The sequence below is a fragment of the Salmo salar genome, chromosome ssa22, assembly GCF_905237065.1.
Source record: "Salmo salar chromosome ssa22, Ssal_v3.1, whole genome shotgun sequence".
In the NCBI taxonomy this organism is placed as follows: domain Eukaryota; kingdom Metazoa; phylum Chordata; class Actinopteri; order Salmoniformes; family Salmonidae; genus Salmo; species Salmo salar.
In genome coordinates, this window is record NC_059463.1 from 51,341,622 (window position 1) to 51,363,881 (window position 22,260).

The following is a 22,260-nucleotide window of genomic DNA, read 5'->3' on the forward strand; positions in this document are numbered from 1 at the left end:
GGTTACCTCATCATCGGGGCAAACCTACATTTCAGCAAGGGCCTGAGGGAGATGATCGAGAGGAAAATCCAGGCTGATCCCGAGAATGCCATCTAAAAGAGGTTTCTCCAACTGAAATAACCAAGGATATATATCTCTTAGATAACTCTATCCAATCCTGCATTTCTATGTCACTTCCCCATGTTCAACATGTAGACTTGTGTAAAGTCTACAAACTATGCAGATCCCACATTTTAAGGCTCCAAGATAAGGCACTAGGCTACCTGTCCAATTTGAGAAATTGGAAAAAAATAATGCTCATTTATAACAATCACCATAATACCGCAACTTACATATTTTATATCCATTTGCCATTTTGAAGTGCTTTACAGATATTTATACTGTTGCCTGTATAGAGAAATCTGGTTGACTTACCAAGTCATGTGCCTGCACTACTCAAAACAATGTTTGACCTTTGTCATGTCAATGCTTCTTGTAATTTCATAGGAATAGTGCAGCTCTGAACTCTCCTTTTAAAAAGGACAATGCTTTACTGTGTAATACTCAACTTCAAAGAATTTCAGATGTTTTTACAAACCAGACTACCTTCCTTACCATTAGCCACAGAAGTGCTAGCTGGTAGGAAATACTGTATAAGAAATGAAGTGTTCAAAGGAATTATGGCTTTATAACTACAGAGTATTCAATGATCAACATGCTCTCCTTACATTCAGCACAGCACTGTTAAGTCAGTCAACAATTAATAAAATAATGAAACACCATTCTTGTCACTGCCAAATCATACACAAGTATACAAAATTGGTCAAGTTTTATTATAAAACCATGGCAGAAACAATGTGAATACAGCTAAGCATAGACATGTTCCCTTTTGATCAAAGTGATTACAGTATTCATTTCTGTGATGAGGCACTAGTAACAACTTCAGATTATTATATTTTAATGACTTAGAGCACATCTAGGTGTTTTCTTCCAAAAGACAAGAATTCCTGACAGTGAACAGAAACTCCCTAGGCAGGTATTTTAGGGGCAAATCCTATTTAATAGCTGAACTTCCACTTAAAGCTGCAATATGAACTTTGGGTGACCCAACCAAATTCACAGAAACGTGCATTATAGATCTGTCACTCTTTAAAAGCAAGTCTAAGAAGCATAGATCAGTTCCATGTGCACCATTTCTATACATCCTGGTCTTAAGTTCCATTTTTGCATCTTACTTTGAAGCTTGTATACAAAACAATAGTTGGTTATTGAAAAGAATTCACAGCGGTTTACATGGTACAATGATCTACACTACCTGCTCATTTTGTCAACCTTTGTCAGACAAAACTATTATGTTAGTAACCAGGAAGTGGTTTCTGCATGGTGCATCTTTAATGGGATAATTGACTAATTAAAAAAACACAATAGAGCAGAATATTTTGACTAAGGTTTCATTTTGTCATTATAATAAAGGTCGGTAGAACAACTTAGTCCCCCATTGATGGCAATGAGAGACTAAGTGAATTTCACTTAAAGCGTCACCCCACAATTGCCTTGTGTCCCATGGAATGCTAAATATATACCCAGTGCAAACAGCTCAAGCCAATGTGAGTGAATATTTAAATGATTTAATTTATCCTAATTAACAAATAGACTGGATTCAATCTCAGCAGAATCAAATGTCTGAGGCAGACACCATACAAAACACTAGCCCTGGTCTCAGATCAGCTTCTGCTGTATAGCCAGCCAACTCCCATGGTTGACAAAACTGCATAAACAGATCTGGGACCAGGCTAACAAAACACTTGGAGGTTATGTCAGTGGTCTTTTGGTACAAGCCAGTGCTTTTCATCATAAACTAGTGCAAATCAAATTATACAGCAGGTCCCAGATCAGCTTCTGCTGTAAAACTAGCCAAATCCCATGGTTGACAAAATTCATAAACCGATCTGGGACCAGGCAAAAGGATTAGTTCAGATCAGTAGGGCTGTTTCTTGATGAAGTTAGAGAACATGGTGAAGGCAGCGATGGGCTTGTCTGTGGGGACCATGTGACCTGAACCCTGTTGATAAACGAGAAAGTTGATTAGCACTCTCCTGTCAAACTGGGTCATGTTCACTAGGGAACGCAAAGGAAAACGCTTTAATGTTTCGAAAAAACCCAGAACTCACAGTTTGTTTTCATCCATTTGGTGTCTAATGAACACAACCCTGGTTTAAAGCACTCCTGTATTTTTGCAGACAAGACTGAACACAAATCTGGACATTCTCTGAAGCTACATGTTAAGATAATGGTGTCTTACCACAGTACCTGCTTCCCCAGAGAGGAATGTTAAAAGCTTTTCACTGCAGTGATTGGGATGCAGGCTACAATGTACTGTATACCTGACAGCAAAACCGACTTCTGTCTGGTCGGAAACATCAAAAACCTCCAACAATCCCCTATTCCTTTGGTCTAAGAGACCGGAGGAAGCAGTTTGGTGACCAAGACTGTTATGTGAATTGTTGTCTTGCCTGAGATCTGAAGCCTTGCCTAGCATTCAGCTCAGTGATCTAATACAAACTCTTTTGGGGTTACAATTGCTCTACCTACTGGAGTTAGTTTGCCACAGATCCACAAACAGGCTAGAGACTGGTGGAGAGGGCGGGGGGGTAGAGTTTAGTGTGTGTATAGCATGTTAATGGAATTTATTCTAAATGATAGTCCTTGCAGCTAGAAATCCATACAGTCACAGGTAATGATGGAACACAGGTTCAAATGTTCTATTTGGTTGAATCGTTACCTTGACGGTGAGGAAGGCCAAGTTGGAGAACTCCTTGACGAAACCGCCCACCTGCTGGCTCTTGCCGGTGTAGTAAAGCCAAGGCCTCCTCTTCACCTGGACCTGGGGAGATGTGCCAGAGGTCAAAGGTCATGCCACAGCATAGAACAGGGGGAAGTTGTTGCTGATCTTGCATCAGTTTAGCATTTCCCACTAAATTGATTGTGAGAGGGGAATCAGATTCTAGAGCTGTACTCAAGGGAAACTTCCCATGGTGCATATAGAACCAGACATGACACCAGCAGCCTCATTTCTGTTCAGTTTTTCTATCCGGTCATGTAGTGTCTTTACTTCGTGCAAAAAGGTTACCCTACCTCCTGCTGGAGAGACTCCACGAACCACTCGTCCCCAAGGAAGTTGCAGGCCATGTCTACATCACCGTTGTACACCAGCACTCTGTACTTCTACAAGACAGAAAACATTTATAGCACTACTGCCAAGACCACTAATTACAGTCAGACCTGGGTTCAGACACATACAGTACCAGTCAAAAGTGGACACCTACTCAGTCCAGGATTTTTATATTGTATAATAGGGAATCATGTAGTAAGCAAATTGAATAAAAATGTTATTTGAGATTCTTCAAAGTAGCCACCCTTTGTCTTGACAGCTTTGGCATCATCTCAACAAACTTCATGAGGTAGGAAAAAAAATGCATGAAATGTATGAATTCACTACTGTAAGTCGCTCTGGATAAGAGCGTCTGCTAAATGACCAAAAATGTAGTCACCTGGTATGCATTTAATTAATATGGGTGCCTTGTTAAAGTGAATTTGTGGAATTTCTTTCCTTCTTAATGCGTTTGAGCCAATCCGTTGTGTTGTGACAAGGTAGAGGTAGTATGCAGAAGGTAACCCTATTTGGTAAAAGACCAAGTCCATATTATGGCAAGAACAGCTGAAATAAGCAAACAGAAATGCAGTCCATTTCTTTAAGACATGAAGGTCAGTCAATATGGAAGATTAAGGACTTTGAAAGCATCTTCAAGTGCAGTCGCAAAAACCATCAAGCGCTATGATGAAACTGGCTCTCATGAAGACCGCCACAGGAAAGGAACACCAAGTTAACTCTGCTGCAGAGGATAAGTTCATTAGAGTTACCAGCCTCAGATTGCAGCCCAAATAAATGCCTCACGTAGTTCAAGTAACAGACATCTCAACATCAACTGCTGACAGGAGACTGCGTGAATCAGGCCTTCATGGTCAAATTGCTGCAAAGAAAACACATCAATAGATTGGAGATGTTGGTTAGAGCTGCCCTATAACTTATAAAATGTGCTATTCACAAGAAGCATTGCCTGATGTGAACCATGCCTCCAACAAAAGATCTCAGAAGACCTACGAATAAGAATTGTTGACTTGCATAAAGCTGGAAAGGGTTACAAAAGTATCTTTAAAAGCTTTGATATTCTTCAGTTCACGGTAAGACAGCTATAAATGGAGAAAGTTCAGCACTGTTGCTACTCTCCCTAGGAGTGGCAATAGTTGATGTCTTCACTGCTATTCTAAAAAATTTTTTTTGAATAAGTAGGTGTCCAAACTTTTGACTGGCTGCATGTACACACACACCTTAAGTGATGAAGCCTGCCTGGAGTGCCATATATGGTGCAGGGTTTGCACTTTTAGAACAATCATATTGGCGCCATTGTTCCAGGCAAGCTCAAACACAGTATATGGAAGAAAATAGTGTAACAAGCTCACCAGAGCTCCCAACAGCTTCAGGTACTGCTTCCTCACGTCCATGTACAGGCGGTTGTAGTTCAGATTCACCTCAGCACTGTAACAGCAGAGAACACATAGTCCAGTGAGCGCAAGACCTAAACCTACAGTCATTTATATTGATGCAGTGATGGGGGAAAACAGGTCAAGTCTGAACCACAAAACGGCACTGTTATAAATTAAACAATTTAACCCAACGGAAGTTTGTTGCTCTGCGAACCAATCACCTTTTATTGGCCCCAGTCACTCAGTGAAACCCTTTTCACACTATCGTGCCGACCCAAAATGACAGGTTCCAACAACTTGGGTGAATGAGTAACCAACAGTGTGCAGCGCTGCCCCACTCAGTATTACAGAAATTGGTATTGTATCAAAATAAAATACATTCTCCTAGGTAATCTAGAGTATAAACCCACCCACAACACCTTGTCCTGTAAAGGGTTAAAGGCCTCAGTGTCAAGACCTGGATGTAGGACCTGTATCTTGCCCATATTACCTACCCTCTGAACATTAGATAGCCCTGAGTCAAGTCTCCTCATCCTTGTATCCAACATAACGTCATCACTTACCTGCATATCACCCAGGGTAGAGCAGAGGGGGAGATGTGGAGGGCTGTTTTGACGTAGGGGTTGTTGAGGTACAAGGTAGACGGGGTAGAATTGGTGCAGGGAGGGTCCAGCCTCACAAGCTTGTACAGAGACGCCACACCCTTCAGCTTCTACGAGATCAGAGAGGTACGCAACTAAGGTCAGATATACAGTCTCCTACACCAGGGTTGGGGTCAACTTGAATTGAAGTCAGAAGGATTAGAATTTAAAATTCATAATGAAAGACTTGATTTGCAGTCAGAATATATTCTCTGCCCTTGATCAACCCTGCACTAGACATACTATGATGTAATCATGCATCGAACAGATGGGCTCCTTATGGACATTTTGGTACATGTATGTTGAATCTATGCTTGCTCTTTATGTTCTGCTACAGAGACCGCTTGATGGAGTATATACACCCAACCTTACTGATGAGAAATTCTAACTAAAGAGACTGGTAAAATACCATAAACTAAAAATTACCATTGTGTACAGCTAATACATAATTATAACAAATCAGCTAGATTGTGAACATCCAAAGATTCGAAAAGGCACATTTGAAAACTCAGCCCAAAGTATTCCTTTACAGTAAATTCATGTACCTGGTTCCAGAGTTGAGTCCATTCATGGTTAATGAAACTGTTACCCAGATCTCGAATCACCAGGTGCCCATTGTCAATGCTGCACAGAGAACATCAACACGTCAGAGAAGAAAGCAAGAGGACATTAACACATCTGGAGTAGAAGAGGGACACCTACTAGCTTAATCTATGCAGAGCCATATACGTGGTGAGAGAATTTACTATAGGGCTCTGCTTACAGGAGGTCCTATGTCATGACTCGGGTTCAGATCTGAAGGATCAGGTTACAGTGGGTCCGCTCAACAGCGCCCTCTCCCACAGAGGGGGTGAGGGGTGAAGCTGCCCGTTTTATGACAGTCGTAAATACCTGCAGGGAAACTCGCCCATTCTCAGAAATGGAAGTTAAATCCCTTTGTTAAATCCCACAGAGCGACGTTGCATCATGGTAACATCCAAAGGTTGAATAAAACAATATTTCTGTATTCCAAACAGTTGGAAGGGTCAGTGGGTACTTAAAACAATGATATTAAATTCATTACTAATTTGTGGAGCAACTAAGGACAGGAGAACTCTGAATGTGTTTATTTCCAGGTGATCAGATTCACATCCAAACGTTGGGGAACATGATTAAATATGAAACTCAGATGTAATGTTGGCCTTCTAAATGAGAGAAATGGTTTTCCATTTGAAAAATTAAGTCAGTGGCCACGCCCACGTGAGCACAGACATTACAAAAGGAGTGAACACCCTTTCTTTCGAATGAGCGGCTGTTCATGTGCAAAGTATAAGCATTTCCATGAGCCTAGTTCTCAACTGTATGTAATTCGTCCATTCTGTCTTACCCGCCCTCTGTCCCCACCCCTTTCAATTGTCTACCAAGTCATCATAGGGTTTAGTCCACAAGGGAATTTGCATTGCATTTTGTAGTAATCAATGTATAAGCCATTCTGTGCGATTATTTATTTATTGGCCAATTCGCATATCGCTGATTCATAATTTACGCTAGGGTTTGTGTAGATAAGCAAGGATTTAACGACATTTGGAATGAGACAGGTCAAATGTAACAATTAATTGATGACTAAAAGACTTTACATTTAAGAGTTAATTCAGAAAATGGTAACTTAAACTTGTGGTGCCCCAAGACTGCTAATGAGTTAATTGTTACAGGATTAATTTAAATCATAATAATTAAACAGTTAGGCGATTTGATAAAACCATCATAACATTAATGATAGCCAAGACAACTACATATGTGGGGGAAAAACTACCTGCCCTCCAGGACACCTACACCACCCTAAGTCACAGGAAGGCCAAAAAGAGCAAGGACAACTACCCGAGTCACTGCCTGTTCACCCCGCTATCATACAGAAGGTGCGGTCAGAACAGGTGCAGCAAAGCGAGGACCGAGAGACTGAAAAACAGCTTCTTTCTCAAGGCCATCAGACATCACTAACATTGAGTGGCTGCTGCCAACATACTGACTCAAATATCTAGCCAATTAATTTAAAAACATTTATTACATCCATTTTATCACTAGCCACTTTAAACAATGCCACTAATATTTACATACCCTACATTACTCATCTCATATGTATATACTGTACTCTATACCATCTACTGCATCTTGCCGATGCCATCGCTCATCCATATACACTGCTCAAAAAAATAAAGGGAACACTTAAACAACACAATGTAACTCCAAGTCAATCACACTTGTGAAATCAAACTGTCCACTTAGGAAGCAACACTGATTGACAAATTTCACATGCTGCTGTGCAAATGGAATAGACAACAGGTGGAAATTATAGGCAATTAGCAAGACACCCCCAATAAAGGAGTGGTTCTGCAGGTGGGGACCACAGACCACTTCTCAGTTCCTATGCTTCCTGGCTGATGTTTTGGTCCCTTTTGAATGCTGGCGGTGCTTTCACTCTAGTGGTAGCATGAGACGGAGTCTACAACCCACACAAGTGGCTCAGGTAGTGCAGCTCATCCAGGATGGCACATCAATGCAAGCTGTGGCAAGAAGGTTTGCTGTGTCTGTCAGCGTAGTGTCCAGGGCATGGAGGCGCTACCAGGAGACAGGCCAGTACATCAGGAGACGTGGAGGAGGCCGTAGGAGGGCAACAACCCAGCAGCAGGACCGCTACCGCCGCCTTTTATGCAAGGAGGCGCACTGCCAGAGCCCTGCAAAATGACCTCCAGCAGGCCACAAATGTGCATGCTCAAACGGTCAGAAACAGACACCATGAGGGTGGTATGAGGGCACGACGTCCACAAGTGGTTGTGCTTACAGCCCAACACTGTGCAGGATGTTTGGCATTTGCCAGAGAACACCAAGATTGGCAAATTCGCCACTGGCGCCCTGTGCTCTTCACAGATGAAAGCAGGTTCACACTGAGCACATGACAGACGTGACAGAGTCTGGAGACACCGTGGAGAACATTCTGCTGCCTGCAACATCCTCCAGCATGACCGGTTTGGCAGTGGGTCAGTCATGGTGTGGCATTTCTTTGAGGGGCCGCATAGCCCTCCATGTGCTCGCCAGACTGCCATTAGGTACCGAGATGAGATCCTCAGACCCTTTGTGAGACCATATGCTGGTGCGGTTGGCCCTGGGTTCCTCCTAATGCAAGACAATGCTAGACCTCATGTGGCTGGAGTGTGTCAGCAGTTCCTGCAAGAGGAAGGCATTGATGCTATGGACTGGCCTGCCCATTCCCCAGACCTGAATCCAATTGAGCACATCTGGGACATCATGTCTCGCTCCATCCACCAACGCCACGTTGCACCACAGACTGTCCAGGAGTTGGCGGATGCTTTAGTCCAGGTCTGGGAGGAGATCCCTCAGGAGACCATCCGCCACCTCATCAGGAGCATGCCCAGGCGTTGTAGGGAGGTCATACAGGCACGTGGAGGCCACACACACTACTGAGCCTCATTTTGACTTGTTTTAAGGACATTACATCAAAGTTGGATCAGCCTGTAGTGTGGTTTTCCACTTTAATTTCTAGTGTAACTCCAAATCCAGACCTCCATGGGTTGATAAATTGGATTTCCATTGATTATTTTTGTGTGATTTTGTTGTCAGCACATTCAACTATGTAAAGAAAAAAGTATTTAAAAAGATTTCATTCAGATCTAGGATGTGTTATTTTAGTGTTCCCTTTATTTTTTTGAGCAGTGTATTTATATGTACAAGGTAGTTGTGGTGAAATAGTTAGAATACTTTCTAGATATTGCTGCATGGTTGGAACTAGAAGCACAAGCATGCCACTACACTCGCATTAACATCTGCTAACCATGTGTATGTGACCAAAAAAAAAGTGAAAAGGAGTTAGGACCTACTGTATGCAGAGCCCTATACCTAACTCTGCAAAACAAAAGAAACGTCCCCACTGTCAACTGTGTTTATTTTCAGCAAACTTAACATGTAAATATTTGTGTGAACATAAGATCAAAGAAATTGAACAAGTTCCACAGACGTGGGACTAACAGAAGTGAATGAATGTGTCCCTGAAGGGGGGGGGGGGTCAAAATCAGTCAGTATCTGGTGTGGCCACCAGCTGCTTTAAGTACAGCAGTGCATCTCCTCATGGACTGCACCAGATGTGCCAGTTCTTGCCGTGAGATGTTAACCTACTTTTCCACCAAGACACCTGCGAGTTCCCGGGCATTTCTGGGGGGGGGCTGGGATCCAACAATGGGATTGAGATCCGGGCTCGTTGCTGGCCAAGGCAGAACACTGACATTCCTGTCTTGCAGGAAATCACACAGAACGAGCAGTATGGCTGGTGGCATTGTCATGCTAGAGGGTCATGTCAGGATGAGACTGCAGGAAGGGTACCACATGAGGGAAGATGTCGTCTTCCCTGTAACTCAGCGTTGAAATTGCCTGCAATGACAACAAGCTCAGTCCGATGATAGTGACACACCACCCCAGACCATGAGACCCTCCACATCGATCCCACTCCACAGTACAGGCCTCGGCGTAACGCTTATTCCACTGACAATAAACACGAACCTGACCATCCCCCCGGTGAGACAAAACCATGACTGGTCAGTGAAGAGCACTTCTTTCCAGTCCTGTCTGGTCCAGCAACGGTGGGTTTGTGCCCATAGGCCACGTTGTTGCCGGTGATGTCTGGTGAGGACCTGCCTTACAACAGGACTACAAGCCCTCAGTCCTACCTCTCAGCCTATTGCTGACAGCCTGAGCACTGATGGAGGGATTGTGCGTTCCTGGTGTAACTCGGGCGGTTGCCATCCTGTACCGCAGGTGTGATGTTCGGATGTACCGATTCTGTGCAGGTGTTGTTACACGTGGTCTGCCACTGCGAGGATGATCAGCTGTCCATCCTGTAGCACCGTCTTCGGCATCTCATTGCAACCTATTCCCCTGGCCACATCTGCAGTCCTCATGCCCCCTTGCAGCATGCCTAAGGCATGTTCACGCAGATGAGCAGGGACCCTAGGCATCCTTCTTCTGGTGTTTTTCCAGAGTCAGTAGAAAGGCCTTTTGTGTCCTAGGTTTTCATAACTGATCTTAATTGCCTACTGTCTGTAAGCTGTTAGTGTAACGACCGTTCCACAGGTGCATGTTCATTAATTGTTCATTGAACAAGCATGGGAAACGTGTTTAAACCCTTTACAATGAAGATCGGTGAAGTTTTGGATTTTATGAATCATCTTTGAAAGACAGGATCCTGAAAAAGGGACATTTACAGACATGGTAAGAGTTAAAGGCAACTTTGGTCAACCTGGAATTCAACCGGTACCAAGTGGTTCACCTTTCTAACAGGTATATTTCTATGGCAACGAAACCTTCAGAATGAACCTGTTGCCGGGCAGACCAACTATCCTGAATGAAGTGTGAGCTGCAACCAATGAAATCACAACAGTCACTCGTAAAGATGGCTTCAGAAGCCACTTCATATGAAGATGACTGATTAAATACAGGTTAAAATGACAATGCATTTCACGCACAGTAAATAAATATCGCCATGTATTGCGTGTGAATTGATAAGCAATACACTGACGATAAAATAAAGCCAGCACGTCTAAGAACCCATTTCACACCAGAGCCTGCTGAATTTGCAAGTTGGTGTTCCGTTTTGATTTCAGCACAAATTACAATGCGGCACTGACTTATCAATTTATGGGAGTTTCACATGGTCCCAATTAAGTGTTGGGCGTTCGACTAGCATGCATGACATGTACGCGCCTGCTAGAGTTAGCAGCAGACGGAAGACTAATAACCACCGTAGTAGTATGGCTGAAGCCCGAGCTGGAATGTGAAGCTAACTGAAGCTGGCTAGCTTTAGAAAACAGAGTACATTACCTAAAATTGTAGGATATCCCTCAGGTCTGAGATTTTCAGTTTAATTACCATAGCTTGTGTATTAAGCAGGGTAGGGTGTACAGTCCAATCCAGGAAGTAAACAGAACATCTAATTCCAAAATAACTCAAATTTCAAATGTTTGCTTCCCGAATTTAATTGACCCCAACTTCGAACTCTTCTTTAGTGCCTTTTCATGTAGAAGCAGTTATGCTGTTTGTGTGAAGACAGTGAAATCTGTCAAGTAACTGGTCTTACCTGACTCTCTTGCCAACTCCTCCAGGACAGGGGGCATACAGGTTGTAGATGTTCAGTCCAGAATTGTAGACAACATGCTGCACCTCATTAAGCTAGGTGTTATAAAGATAAAATTAATATATGTACCAGAGAACTTTGGACACCTACTCAAGGGTTTCTTTATTTTTACTATTTTCTACATTGTAGATTAATAGTGAAGACATCAAAACTATGAACCCTTATGGAATCACATAACACTTTTTGGATACTAAAGCAAAACATATTTTAGATTGTAGATTCTTCAAAGTAGCCACCCTTTGCCTTGATGACAGCTTTGCACTCTTGCAACCAGCTTCATGAGGAATGCTTCTCCAACAGTCTTGAAGGAGTTCCCACATACACTGAACACTTGCTGCTTTTCCTTCATTCTGCAGTCCAACTCACCCAAAACTATCTCAATTGGGTTGAGGTCAGGGGATTGTGGAGGCCAGGTCATCTGATGCAGCACCCGCACTCTCCTTGGTCAAATAGCTCTTACACAGCCTGGAGGCGTTTGGGTCATTGTCCTGTTGAAAATAAACGAACGATCGTCCCACTAAACGCAAGCCAGATGGGATGGTGTACCACTACAGAAAGCTGTGGTAACCATGTTGGTTAAGCGTGCATTGAATTAAATAAAATCGGACTCATCAGCAAAGCACCCCCACGCTTCATGGTGTGAACCACACATGTGAAGATCCGTTCCCCTACTCTGCGCCTCACAAAGACACTGCGGTTGGAACCAAAAATCTAATTGACTCACCCGACCTAAGGACAGATTTCCACAGGTCTAGTGTCCATTAGTCATGTTTCTTGGCCCAAGCAAGTCTTACTGGTGTCCTTTAGTGGTGGTTTTTTTAGAGGTCGACCGATTATGGCTTTTCAATGGCAATACCGATTAAATATATAACACACACCTGTAATAATGACAAGAATACTGAATGAACAACGAACAGTCATTTTAACTTAATATAATACTTTTAAAAAAGTATTTAGAGAACGCAAAACAGTCAAGGGTGGCTACTTTGAAGAATCTCAAATATATTTTGATTTGTTTAAAAACACTTTGTTACTACATGATTCCATAAGTGTAATTTCATAGTCTTCAGAATTTTACACAAACTATTCATTGGAACTACTGAATATACATCAACTTAATAATTTAGTGCCTTGTTTCCATTGAGAATCAATGTGACCGAAGACTGTTGTCAATAAATCCAAGACGTATTAAAAATGGAGAATCATAGTAAATGGACTCACATTGCTGGAGCAGTTGGGGTTCTGATTGTTGTAGAAATCACATTTTCCACCGTCGCAGCAATAGGCCTGCAAGTCACCCCACAACCTGCCAGGAAGACAGCACCACGTTACCAGTGTGCATTCATTCTGTGCATGTAGGCTTCACTTAAACAACGAGCCTGACTAAGTGCTAGTCTGTTGGTGCCATCACACCCAGCATGCTTAGCTTTGACAAAAAATGTAAGTGTCAAGGGCACAAACAGATCTGAGACCAGGATATGCCATTAAGAAAACGCAATAACAGTACCTTGTCCCAAGGAGTCCATGGTAATAAGCAAAGTAGACGAGAGAGTTGTCGTTCATCTCATAACTTGACATCCCATTGCCAACTGCAATACCCTGGGAGAAAAAAAAAACATCTGTATTAGGGATCACCATTAGTTCCTTCCAAGGAAGCAGCTACTCTACCTGGGGTCCAAACACATTAAGGCACTTAGACCACTATAATACAAAATGTATAATAACCCCATACAACAATATTACCATTTACATGTAGGGAGTGTGTGCTAGCGCTTGTGCGTATGAGTGCCTCTTCACTAGAGGTCGACTGATTAATTAGGGCCGATTTGAAGTTCATAACAATCGGTATTTTTGGCCACTGATTTGCCGATTATTTTTTTTTTACACCTTTAACTAGGCAAGTCAGATTAAGAACATATTCTTATTTTCAATGATGGCCTAGGAACAGGGGTTAACTGCCTTGTTCAGGAGGGAGTAGGGTTAGGTTTTGCAACCTTCTGGTTACTAGTCCAACACTAACCACCTGCCTTACATTGCACTCCACGAGGAGCCTGCATGGCAGGCTGACTACCTGTTACGCGAGGGCAGCAAGAAGCCAAGGTAAGTTGCTAGCATTAAACTTATAAAAAAACGATCAATCTTAACATAATCACTAGTTAACTACACATGGTTGATGATACTAGTTTATCTAACGTGTCCTGCGTTGCATATAGTCGATGCGGTGCCTGTTAATTTCTCATCGAATCACAGCCTACTTCGACAAACGGGTGATTTAACAAGCGCATTTGCGAAAAAAAGCACTGTCGTTGCACCAATGTACCAAACCATAATCATCAACACAAGTATATATTTTTAAACCTGCATATTTAGTTACTATTGCCTGCTAACATGAAATTGTGTCACTGCTCTTGCATTCATTGCGAACTAATTTGCCAGAATTTTACTTTATTATGACATACCATTGAAGGTTGTGCAATGTAACAGGAATATTTAGACTTAGGGATGCAACCCGTTAGATAAAATACGGAACGGTTCTGTATTACACTGAAAGAAAAAAAGCGTTTTGTTTTCGAGATGCTAGTTTCTGGATTCGACCATATTAATGACCTAAGGCTCGTATTTCATGTTATAATTAAGTCAATGATTTGATAGAGCAGTCTGACCCAGCAGGCTCGTAAGCATTCATTCAAACAGCACTTTCATGCTTTTTGCCAGCAGCTCTTCGCAATGCATTGCGCTGTTTATGACTTCAAGCCTACCAACTCAAGATTATGCTGGTGTAACCGATGTGAAATGGCTAGCTAGTTGCGGGTGGGCGCTAATAGCGTTTCAAACGTCACTCGCTCTGAGACTGAGTAGTTGTTCCCCTTGCTCTGCATGGGTAATGCTGCTTCGAGGGTGGCTGTTGTCAATGTGTTCCTGGTTCGAGCCCAGGTAGAAGCGAGGAGAGGGACGGAAGCTATACTGTTACACTAGCAATACTAAAGTGCCTATAAGAACATCCAATAGTCAAAGGTATATGAAATACAAATCGTATAGAGAGAAATAGTCCTATAATAACTACAACCTAAAACTTCTTACCTGGGAATATTGAAGACTCATGTTAAAAGGAACCACCAGCTTTCATATGTTCCCATGTTCTGAGCAAGGCACTTAAACGTTAGCTTTCTTACATGGCACATATTGCACTGTTACCTTCTTCAACACTTTGTTTTTTGGCATTATTTAAGCATGTTTCATTATTTATTTGAGGCTAAATTGATTTATGTATTATTAAGTTAACAATAAGTGTTCATTCAGTATTGTTGTAATTGCCATTATTACAAATAAATAAAATATTAACAAAAAGCCGATTAATCGGTATCGGCGTTGAAAAATCATAATCGATCGACATCTAGTTAGGCAGGTGACAATCTTGGGTTCAAAAATCAACCCATTGGCTTTATTTTGGACGGATTTTAGAGAGGGAAACTCACTTTGCCTCTAAGGTTTACACACCAAGCCCATCCCCCTGCCACTCACGCCAACAAAGTTGTGAGATCATCTCTGACAAGCTGTTAACTTGGTCCAACAGAATCGGTCATATGGAAAGGCTAAGATGCTTTTCAAACAGTTGGAGACAGACAGGTGTTCCTGATGGGTTCTGACTTCTAAACTAATATATCCTTATTCATGTCACTGTGGGATAGAGGGGATTGCAGAACGTTTACGTTCCGTCATAACATGTTAGACATCAGGTATCCTATGGAAAGGTGAAGGGCCAGTCTGGTTTCATTGTTAAATTGTAATACACCCCAGAAGTTAATGTTATATGTAGGAGGAACATATACGGTGGGGTCAATTAAGGATGGATATGAGCCAGGAATGTCACTGAGTAAGGGAAAGGCAATCACATGGTTGCAGTCACTGATAAGGTTGAGAGCTGTGGATTAGTGAGGAATGGGGACTGAGATCAGGTCACATTAAGGGAGAAGGAACAGTTTATTACACACATCACTACATTTCCTGCCTAGCAATAAAGATGTAATGTTTAGAGGGAAGGAGGAGACTACACCTAAAGTAGGGTGTGTATACACACACGGGCTGGTGGCAAAATGTTAATTCAGCCGTTTGAATTGTTGGGTGAATAAACTTTGAGCTTTTCATAGCCGTCTGTCAGGTTCTAAATAAGCTGAAAAACAATTCAACTGTTGAACTTTGTCAGCTAGCAAATATAATCCAAGCTAGCAAATATAATCCAAGCTAGCAAATATATCCAAGTTAGCTGAACTTGAAATATAAAAGATTAGTTGGCTTACCACTAGCACTTGGGCTTGTTTATGAGACCTGTTAGTTTTCTATAGCCTAATGCCCGCTACAATAGGTTAAAGAGCATTATGCATGCTTCTAGTTACATTTGTAACATAAAGGGCATTTTCATAGACTTGAAAGCCAGATCAGTGATTAATGCAAGAAAGTCATAATTAAATTAGCAGGTCTTATATTTAGCCTAGGTATAACTTAACAAGCCCTGAATTCATTAGATTACTGACTGCTTGAAATTCAGTGTATTTGACTTTGTACAAAGCTTAGAGTAGACATTACACACTAACATTGCTAAACATTTCTTCCTGTTTTTGCTTGGTATTACAGGGTATTGTGTGTAGATTAAAGAAAACATTTCAATCAATTTTAGAAAAACTATAATGTAGCAAAATGTGGGAAAAGGGGTCTGAATGCAATATACTTGATGTAGTGTTGGCTTGTCGCTGGCATGTCGAAATTTGCTCATTTCGCCAATGAAAACCGTGGGTTGTGATTAATGAGCCAAAGCTTCATTCAAGGAGCGCCAATGCTTTTTACTATGATTTCTTAGTTTCGTATAATTACTTATTTTTTTCAGTTTAGTCACATGATCTATTTGCCAATCAGTTGTACAGCCACTTCATTGACATAACTTTCACCTCATCCCGCAACCATACAATTTTCTAATTCCTCAATCCACAGGGATTGAACTGTTTTTAAAGTCACTTTCTAAAATAGATGTATGCTTATTAGTAACTGGAATAAGCAATTCCATAAATGTGTTAAGTGCACATCTGGTTGCTCCTCATTACAAGCCAGCAAATATTCTTTACAACATAAGAGTCACTAGAAAACATATGTTCTCTTCTACACTATATTAGGCCCAGCCTTTGGAACTTTGGTTTATGGCTATTATATTGTGATCACTACATCCTATGGACACTGCTTTAAAGCTAAAGATGTGATCAATACAACATTTAATTCCTGTGCTGTTTGTAACTACCCTGGTAGGTTGACTGAACCTGAACCAGGTTGGAGGCACTGGTTACAGTTTGAAGCTTTTTCTTGAGTGGGCAGCTTGATGAAAGGCAGTCAATATTGAAATTACCCAGAAAATAAACCTTTGGATAATGTGTGATAAACCGATAGACTTAACACTTGGTGGTCTATAGCAACTTCCCATCATGAGCCAGATGAACCTGTAGCCATTAAACTGCAACAGTATTTGAAATGATCCTCTAAGCTTTACATGAATGTGGTTATGAACAGACAGCATGATTAGGAGACCTCCTGAAAATAAATCTATGAAATTACCTACATTAGCCTGGAGGAAAAACATTATACATACATTCTTACTTAAGATTTAGTAGGTGAAAATGTACCACAACTAGTGCTATTACAATGACAAACAATTTTAAACACAGCGGTGCGCATTAGGCTAAACAAGCAGAAAGCATGTCCTCAAAGACCAGTGTTGAGGAAAACCCCTGCAATGCGACAACGGTCAATGGGGGAGCGTGTATGGCTAGTAGACGTTGCCAAACATACAACTTGATCTCTCCCTTCTACCCATGGTAACTCAACCTCCTAGATCAGGAGGGGCTGATTGACAGGCATTACAGTGAAGCCAGCTCAACCTAGCACGCAAATAGGCCAACAACTACTTATTTTACTCATTCAATTTATTCTGATTTGGCAGGGGACGAGAGTTACTGAAGGGAAGAAGTCCTACAGATGCATCCCAGTCCCCATTGAGTGCACTACTTTTGATCATGGGATAGGGTGGCATTTGGGATTGCAGGCCATCTTTCTCACCTGCAGGTTCATGCTGGCGTCCTCCATCACTCTCTCTGCCAGGGTGGGGATGTAGATGCCTCCGTAGCTCTCCCCCGTCAGGAAGAACTCATTCTTGATGTACTCTGGGAAGGCTTTGAAGAACTCTTTCAAGGCCAGGTAGTTATTCATGGACACCTAGAGAAACAATATAGAACTCCATGAGCTTATGTACAGTCCCAGCAGTGACTCCACTCATAGCAAATCGGATATTCATAATGCATGTGTAAACATTTGGCTTTATGCGTCAGTCTTGATGGGTGGTCCTTTGAGGCCCAGTTGGTAAAGGGTCGTGGGTTAAATTCCAGTTAGAGCCACCAATACAACAGTGACGCCATACACGTTTTGTAAGTCACATTGGATAAAAGCATCTGATAAATGGCTTTACATTAGGTTACTTAAAAATCAGTGGCTACGAGCAATCCCAATGAATTCACAAGTCAATCAGGTCCTGGGTTCCTCAACATGTCACGTAACTTGTTAAACAGTGGTTCTTCAGGTAACGCGCATATTGATAACTCACCTCAGTGTCATTGGTGGTGTAGTGGCTATCATCTGAGTAAGAAAATCCAACACCTGCTGGGGACTCCAGGTACAGCACGTTGGCAATCTAAAAACACCACAGCTGCTATAATTCTTCAATGTGTATAAATGGAGCACTGACACCCACTGGAATGGTTAATAAGACACTTACTCATACAAGAGTTGATTTTTACTATTTTCTACATTGTTGAAAAGACAGCAAAACTATGAAATAACCTAGGAGCCAAAAACAAAAAATGAAATAAAGGTGTTCAACAATTGATGGTTTGGGATTAGTTGGACTGTAGAGTGAAGGAAAAGCAGCCAACAAGTGCTCAGAATTTGAGAGAACTCCTTCAAGGGTGTTGGAAAAGTTTTCCAGGTGAAGCTGGTTGAGAGAAAACCAAGAGTGTGCAAAGCTGTCAAGGGTGGCTACTTTGGAGAAAAAAAAATATATACATCTAGTTTTGTTGAACACCTGTCTTCACTATTATTCTACAACATGAAAAATAATATAAAGAAAAACCCTTGAATGAGTAGGTGTCCAAACTTTTGACTGGTACTAAGATATCTTTCTAGTGTTAGTGCCAGTCTGTGCCATCAAACAACGGCTTGACAACTACAGCAATGTAGTTGGCAAGAGCACAAACAGATCTGGGACCAGGGTAGGGAAGATATGCTAGAGGAAAGAGACAAACCATGTTCCAGGAATAGGGGTTGTACTCCAGTGACATGCCATCGTTCTGAATCTGAAATGAGAACATTAGACTGTGTTCAAACATTACAGAACCACTGGCATGGCAACAAGACAAAACTGATCCAAAACAATGCAAATGGAAGACAATGTTAATTTCAGTTTAAGATTGCCCTCTGATCATTTACACTAGCAGCATCTAATCTCTCATAGACAGATAATGTGCATAAACCAAAGATTCTGTCACGACGAGATCGAATGCATAGGATAACAAGCAGTAGTTGCAGTGTTTGGGTTGTCACTGATTATTTGGACATAAAGATGTGGAAAAGGCCGTGCTTAAACTGAAACTGCTTTGGCATGTGTGGTGAAGTTAGCGGAAGGGTTGGTGGTACTTTGGCTGAGGGTATCCTATTGAGAGGGAAGACTTCTCACAAGCCTCGATTTTGAACAGGTATGGACCCAGAACTAAGTCACAGCTGAACAAATAACCCAGAAGTCTAAACTGAGACTGTTAGTTTTATTTAACTAGGCAAGTCAGTTAAGAACAAATGCTTATTTACATCGACAGCCTAACAAAAGGCCTCCAGCAGGGACAGAGCTGGGATTAATTCTAAACGTAGGACAAAAGCACATCACGACAAGAGACCTAAAACAACGTATTGCAGCAACAAAGCATGGTAAACATTGGGCAGAGACAAAAGCAAAGGGCAAAAAGAGAGACAACAATAAATCACTGATAATCTAAAGTGTAAGAGACAGCTAGATAGTTTTTTGGGGTTCTCCTTACCAAGAAAGGCCCATGTTCTGTGAGCAGACCGTCAAGGGAGCTGCAGCCAGGGCCACCATTCAGCCACAGAACCACTGGGCTGGCAGCTGGATCCTTCTGAGACTCCACAAACCTGCATGACACGTTCACATGAATGGAAGCGGTGTAGGACATAGTCCCACATGAATTCTGTAGACATAACTTGAGGAACTGTTCAAATACAAAACTGGATGAGTGTCAAATTAAGCTGTGTACGTGGTATGGATATTTCCTCATACAAACCAAGACACTTCCTCATTGTTAAAGTCATGTGCCCTACACAAAATGCTCCCTTTAGGTTTGAAATACATATGTAAATAGTTAGTAGGACACTACTAAGCCATTATAATGGCTAAAAAGAGAAGGCTACCCACTCACCAGTAGTGAAGGTGTTTGTTATCGGCCACATTGAAGTATCCTGAATACTGTTTGAAGTTAGGCTGCTTTTGAAGCCCAGGGAGAAACTTTATTTCATCTGCTTCAGGTGCGCCGAGAGTCCCCAAGGCTCCGAACAGCAGGGACAACACCAAATAAAACATCTGGGAGTAAAATTAACTGACATTTTAATCAGTTTACTAGTAACAAGTTATGACACGTCTAGACTTGAAAAACAATCTAACGTTAGCTGGTTAAAGTCCGAAAATATGTCAACAGTGATTGCAACAGGCTAGCCAAGATTTAAGTAACCAAGGGTAAACTGGTATTTGAGTACACTGCATTATTAATGAGCGAGATGAACCAACACTGGCACTTACCTTTTTCGTCGAATTAGGCCGTAAGTAGCTACAAAACAGCCACAATACTTATGCACTCACAGATCACGGAAGGAGTAGTCATGTGTTCACTTTTGCTGCTGGAGCTCGTGATGAGCTGGTCACATGACAACGCATTAGCTCGCTTCAAATTGCGCAGACGTTTGGCCTCACATGGTTGTCACTAGTTACCACAGCCACAAAGTCAAAATTTGGCTAAAGTGTAAAAATTCATGAAAAACAAGTTAGGGTTAGGCATAAGGTTAGCAGTGTGGTGTTGTGGGTGAAATTACAAGATTATGTTATAATACTGTTATTACATCAAATGGTTGTTTTATGCAACAGACTAGGGTTCTTATAACTCTATTGTGTCTGTGTGAACTGAGAGGGGCATTTGAGATGGGGGTATCTGGAGCTGACAATTGATTTATGCCATAGAATGAGTTGATGTTTCTGTGCTGTGAGGTACCAGTGATGAGATGGGAACCTTGTCTTAGGGGATAAACTCTGGTTTCCTTACAATAACAACAGTCTTCATGGCAAATGCTATCTGGAGGATGCCCTTTGCTATAAAATGCTGTGGCTCAAATCCACTCGTTGACCTCTCAACTCAGCTTCATTATTGCAATAATTAATCAATGTTATTTATACGTTTTGAATAAAGTAATATCCTGATTGGTGATTGACCTTGTCTCTCCTCATTATTGATGAGCATTTCCACGACATTGATTAGACTTAAAATTGTAGAAATAGGTAGAAATATGTGACTTTGTGGCTGTGGTAAGCAGTTTTGATTTTGGATATTGGTTTGATATTTGGAGTTTGCTCATCAGTACAGCTTCAACGGAATGATTAGGATGATATATCTAGAATCAGATGATGTCAGAGAACAAGGTACAGCATTTTTTTCTCTGTTCTGTTCCGTTTTCAAAAAGTGACTTTACATTGATTTCAATGGGGGAGTATTATGCACTGGCAACTAAGGGATCTTGTGCAATCATGGGACTGCAGGTAGCCTAGTGGTTAGAGCGTTGGACTAGTAACCGCAAGAATGCAAAATCGAATCTCCTGAGCTGACAAGGTAAAAATCTGTCGTTCTTCCCCTGAACAAGGCATTTAACCCACTGTTCCTAAGCCGTCGTTGAAAATAATATTTTTTTCTTAACTGATTTACCTAGTTAAATAAAGGTTTAAAAAAAATCACAAAAACCTGTTTTTTACAGAAGAAAAACGGTATTTTTTTCCTAAATTAAATGATCTACAGATCTTAAACTTACTTTATGTTTTTTTACCACAACAATGACATTTTTAAATTGTAACTTGGTTATTTTTAATGGATTTTATGTAAAAAATAAGAGCTCAGCAAACATAAATAGACCTATGATCTTTCTTTCTCCTACCCAAACTACTGTAGCCTACTTGCATGACCTAGACTAGCGAGCTAAAAATCACTTGTCGCAAGGTCACTGATGTCCCTAATCCATGATACACCAATAACAATTCCCATTTTAAAGTTCCCTGATTATAAAATGAATAGTTAATGTCATAATTATCATTTTGAATGACTTCCAAGCCATATGTACTAGAGATCTACAGACAAGTTCAGTGTGTTCCCTGACCTCTTAACAAAGCGATTTAGTTTTTCAAAATTCCTCCCCTTTTTTTTCTCCCCATTTTTCCTATTACAGTTGTAGTTATTAGTTCACATACAGAGCTAATTTTCTATAGCTTCCAGTCCAAATGTCGTATACATCTAAAACCATGGCAGGTAGCCTAGTGGTTAGAGCGTTGGGCCAGTAACCGTAAAGGTTGCTAGATCGAATCCCCAAGCTGACAAGTAAAAAATCAGTCTTTCTGCCCCTGAACAAGGCAATAACCCACTGTTCCTAGGCTGTCATTGTAAATAAGAATTTGTTCTCAACTCACTTACCTAGTTGAATTTAAAGAAATGTTAGCTCTCGCCTCTCCAAAGTACACCCATTAGAATTGCAATTTAACAGATTTTACATGAATATTTCCTGTGA

General features: G+C 41.4%; 2 protein-coding genes across 5 annotated transcripts in view; one reads left to right on the forward strand and one right to left on the reverse strand.

Moving 5' to 3' along the window:
- The window catches only part of pltp (phospholipid transfer protein), a 30,089-nt gene extending 29,328 nt beyond the window's left edge, over nt 1–761 (forward strand). For all 4 annotated transcript variants that reach the window (XM_014168167.2, XM_014168166.2, XM_014168168.2 and 1 more), the window contains exon 16: nt 1–761. In XM_014168167.2, the coding sequence (XP_014023642.1) occupies nt 1–96 (96 nt within the window). In that variant the 3' untranslated portion in view covers nt 97–761.
- Nucleotides 762–20,301, reverse strand: ctsa (cathepsin A). The gene is made up of 15 exons (NM_001140182.1): nt 20,240–20,301; nt 19,863–20,023; nt 19,467–19,578; nt 18,681–18,731; nt 17,984–18,070; nt 17,443–17,598; nt 12,851–12,942; nt 12,565–12,649; nt 11,287–11,378; nt 5,711–5,789; nt 5,088–5,236; nt 4,501–4,576; nt 3,115–3,204; nt 2,762–2,863; nt 762–2,041 (listed from the first exon to the last, which is right to left on the reverse strand). Exons 2-15 carry the CDS (start codon nt 20,021–20,023, stop codon nt 1,958–1,960), a joined length of 1,416 nt encoding a protein of 471 aa, NP_001133654.1. The 5' UTR covers nt 20,240–20,301; the 3' UTR covers nt 762–1,957.
- Between the last annotated feature and the right edge of the window lie 1,959 nt (nt 20,302–22,260).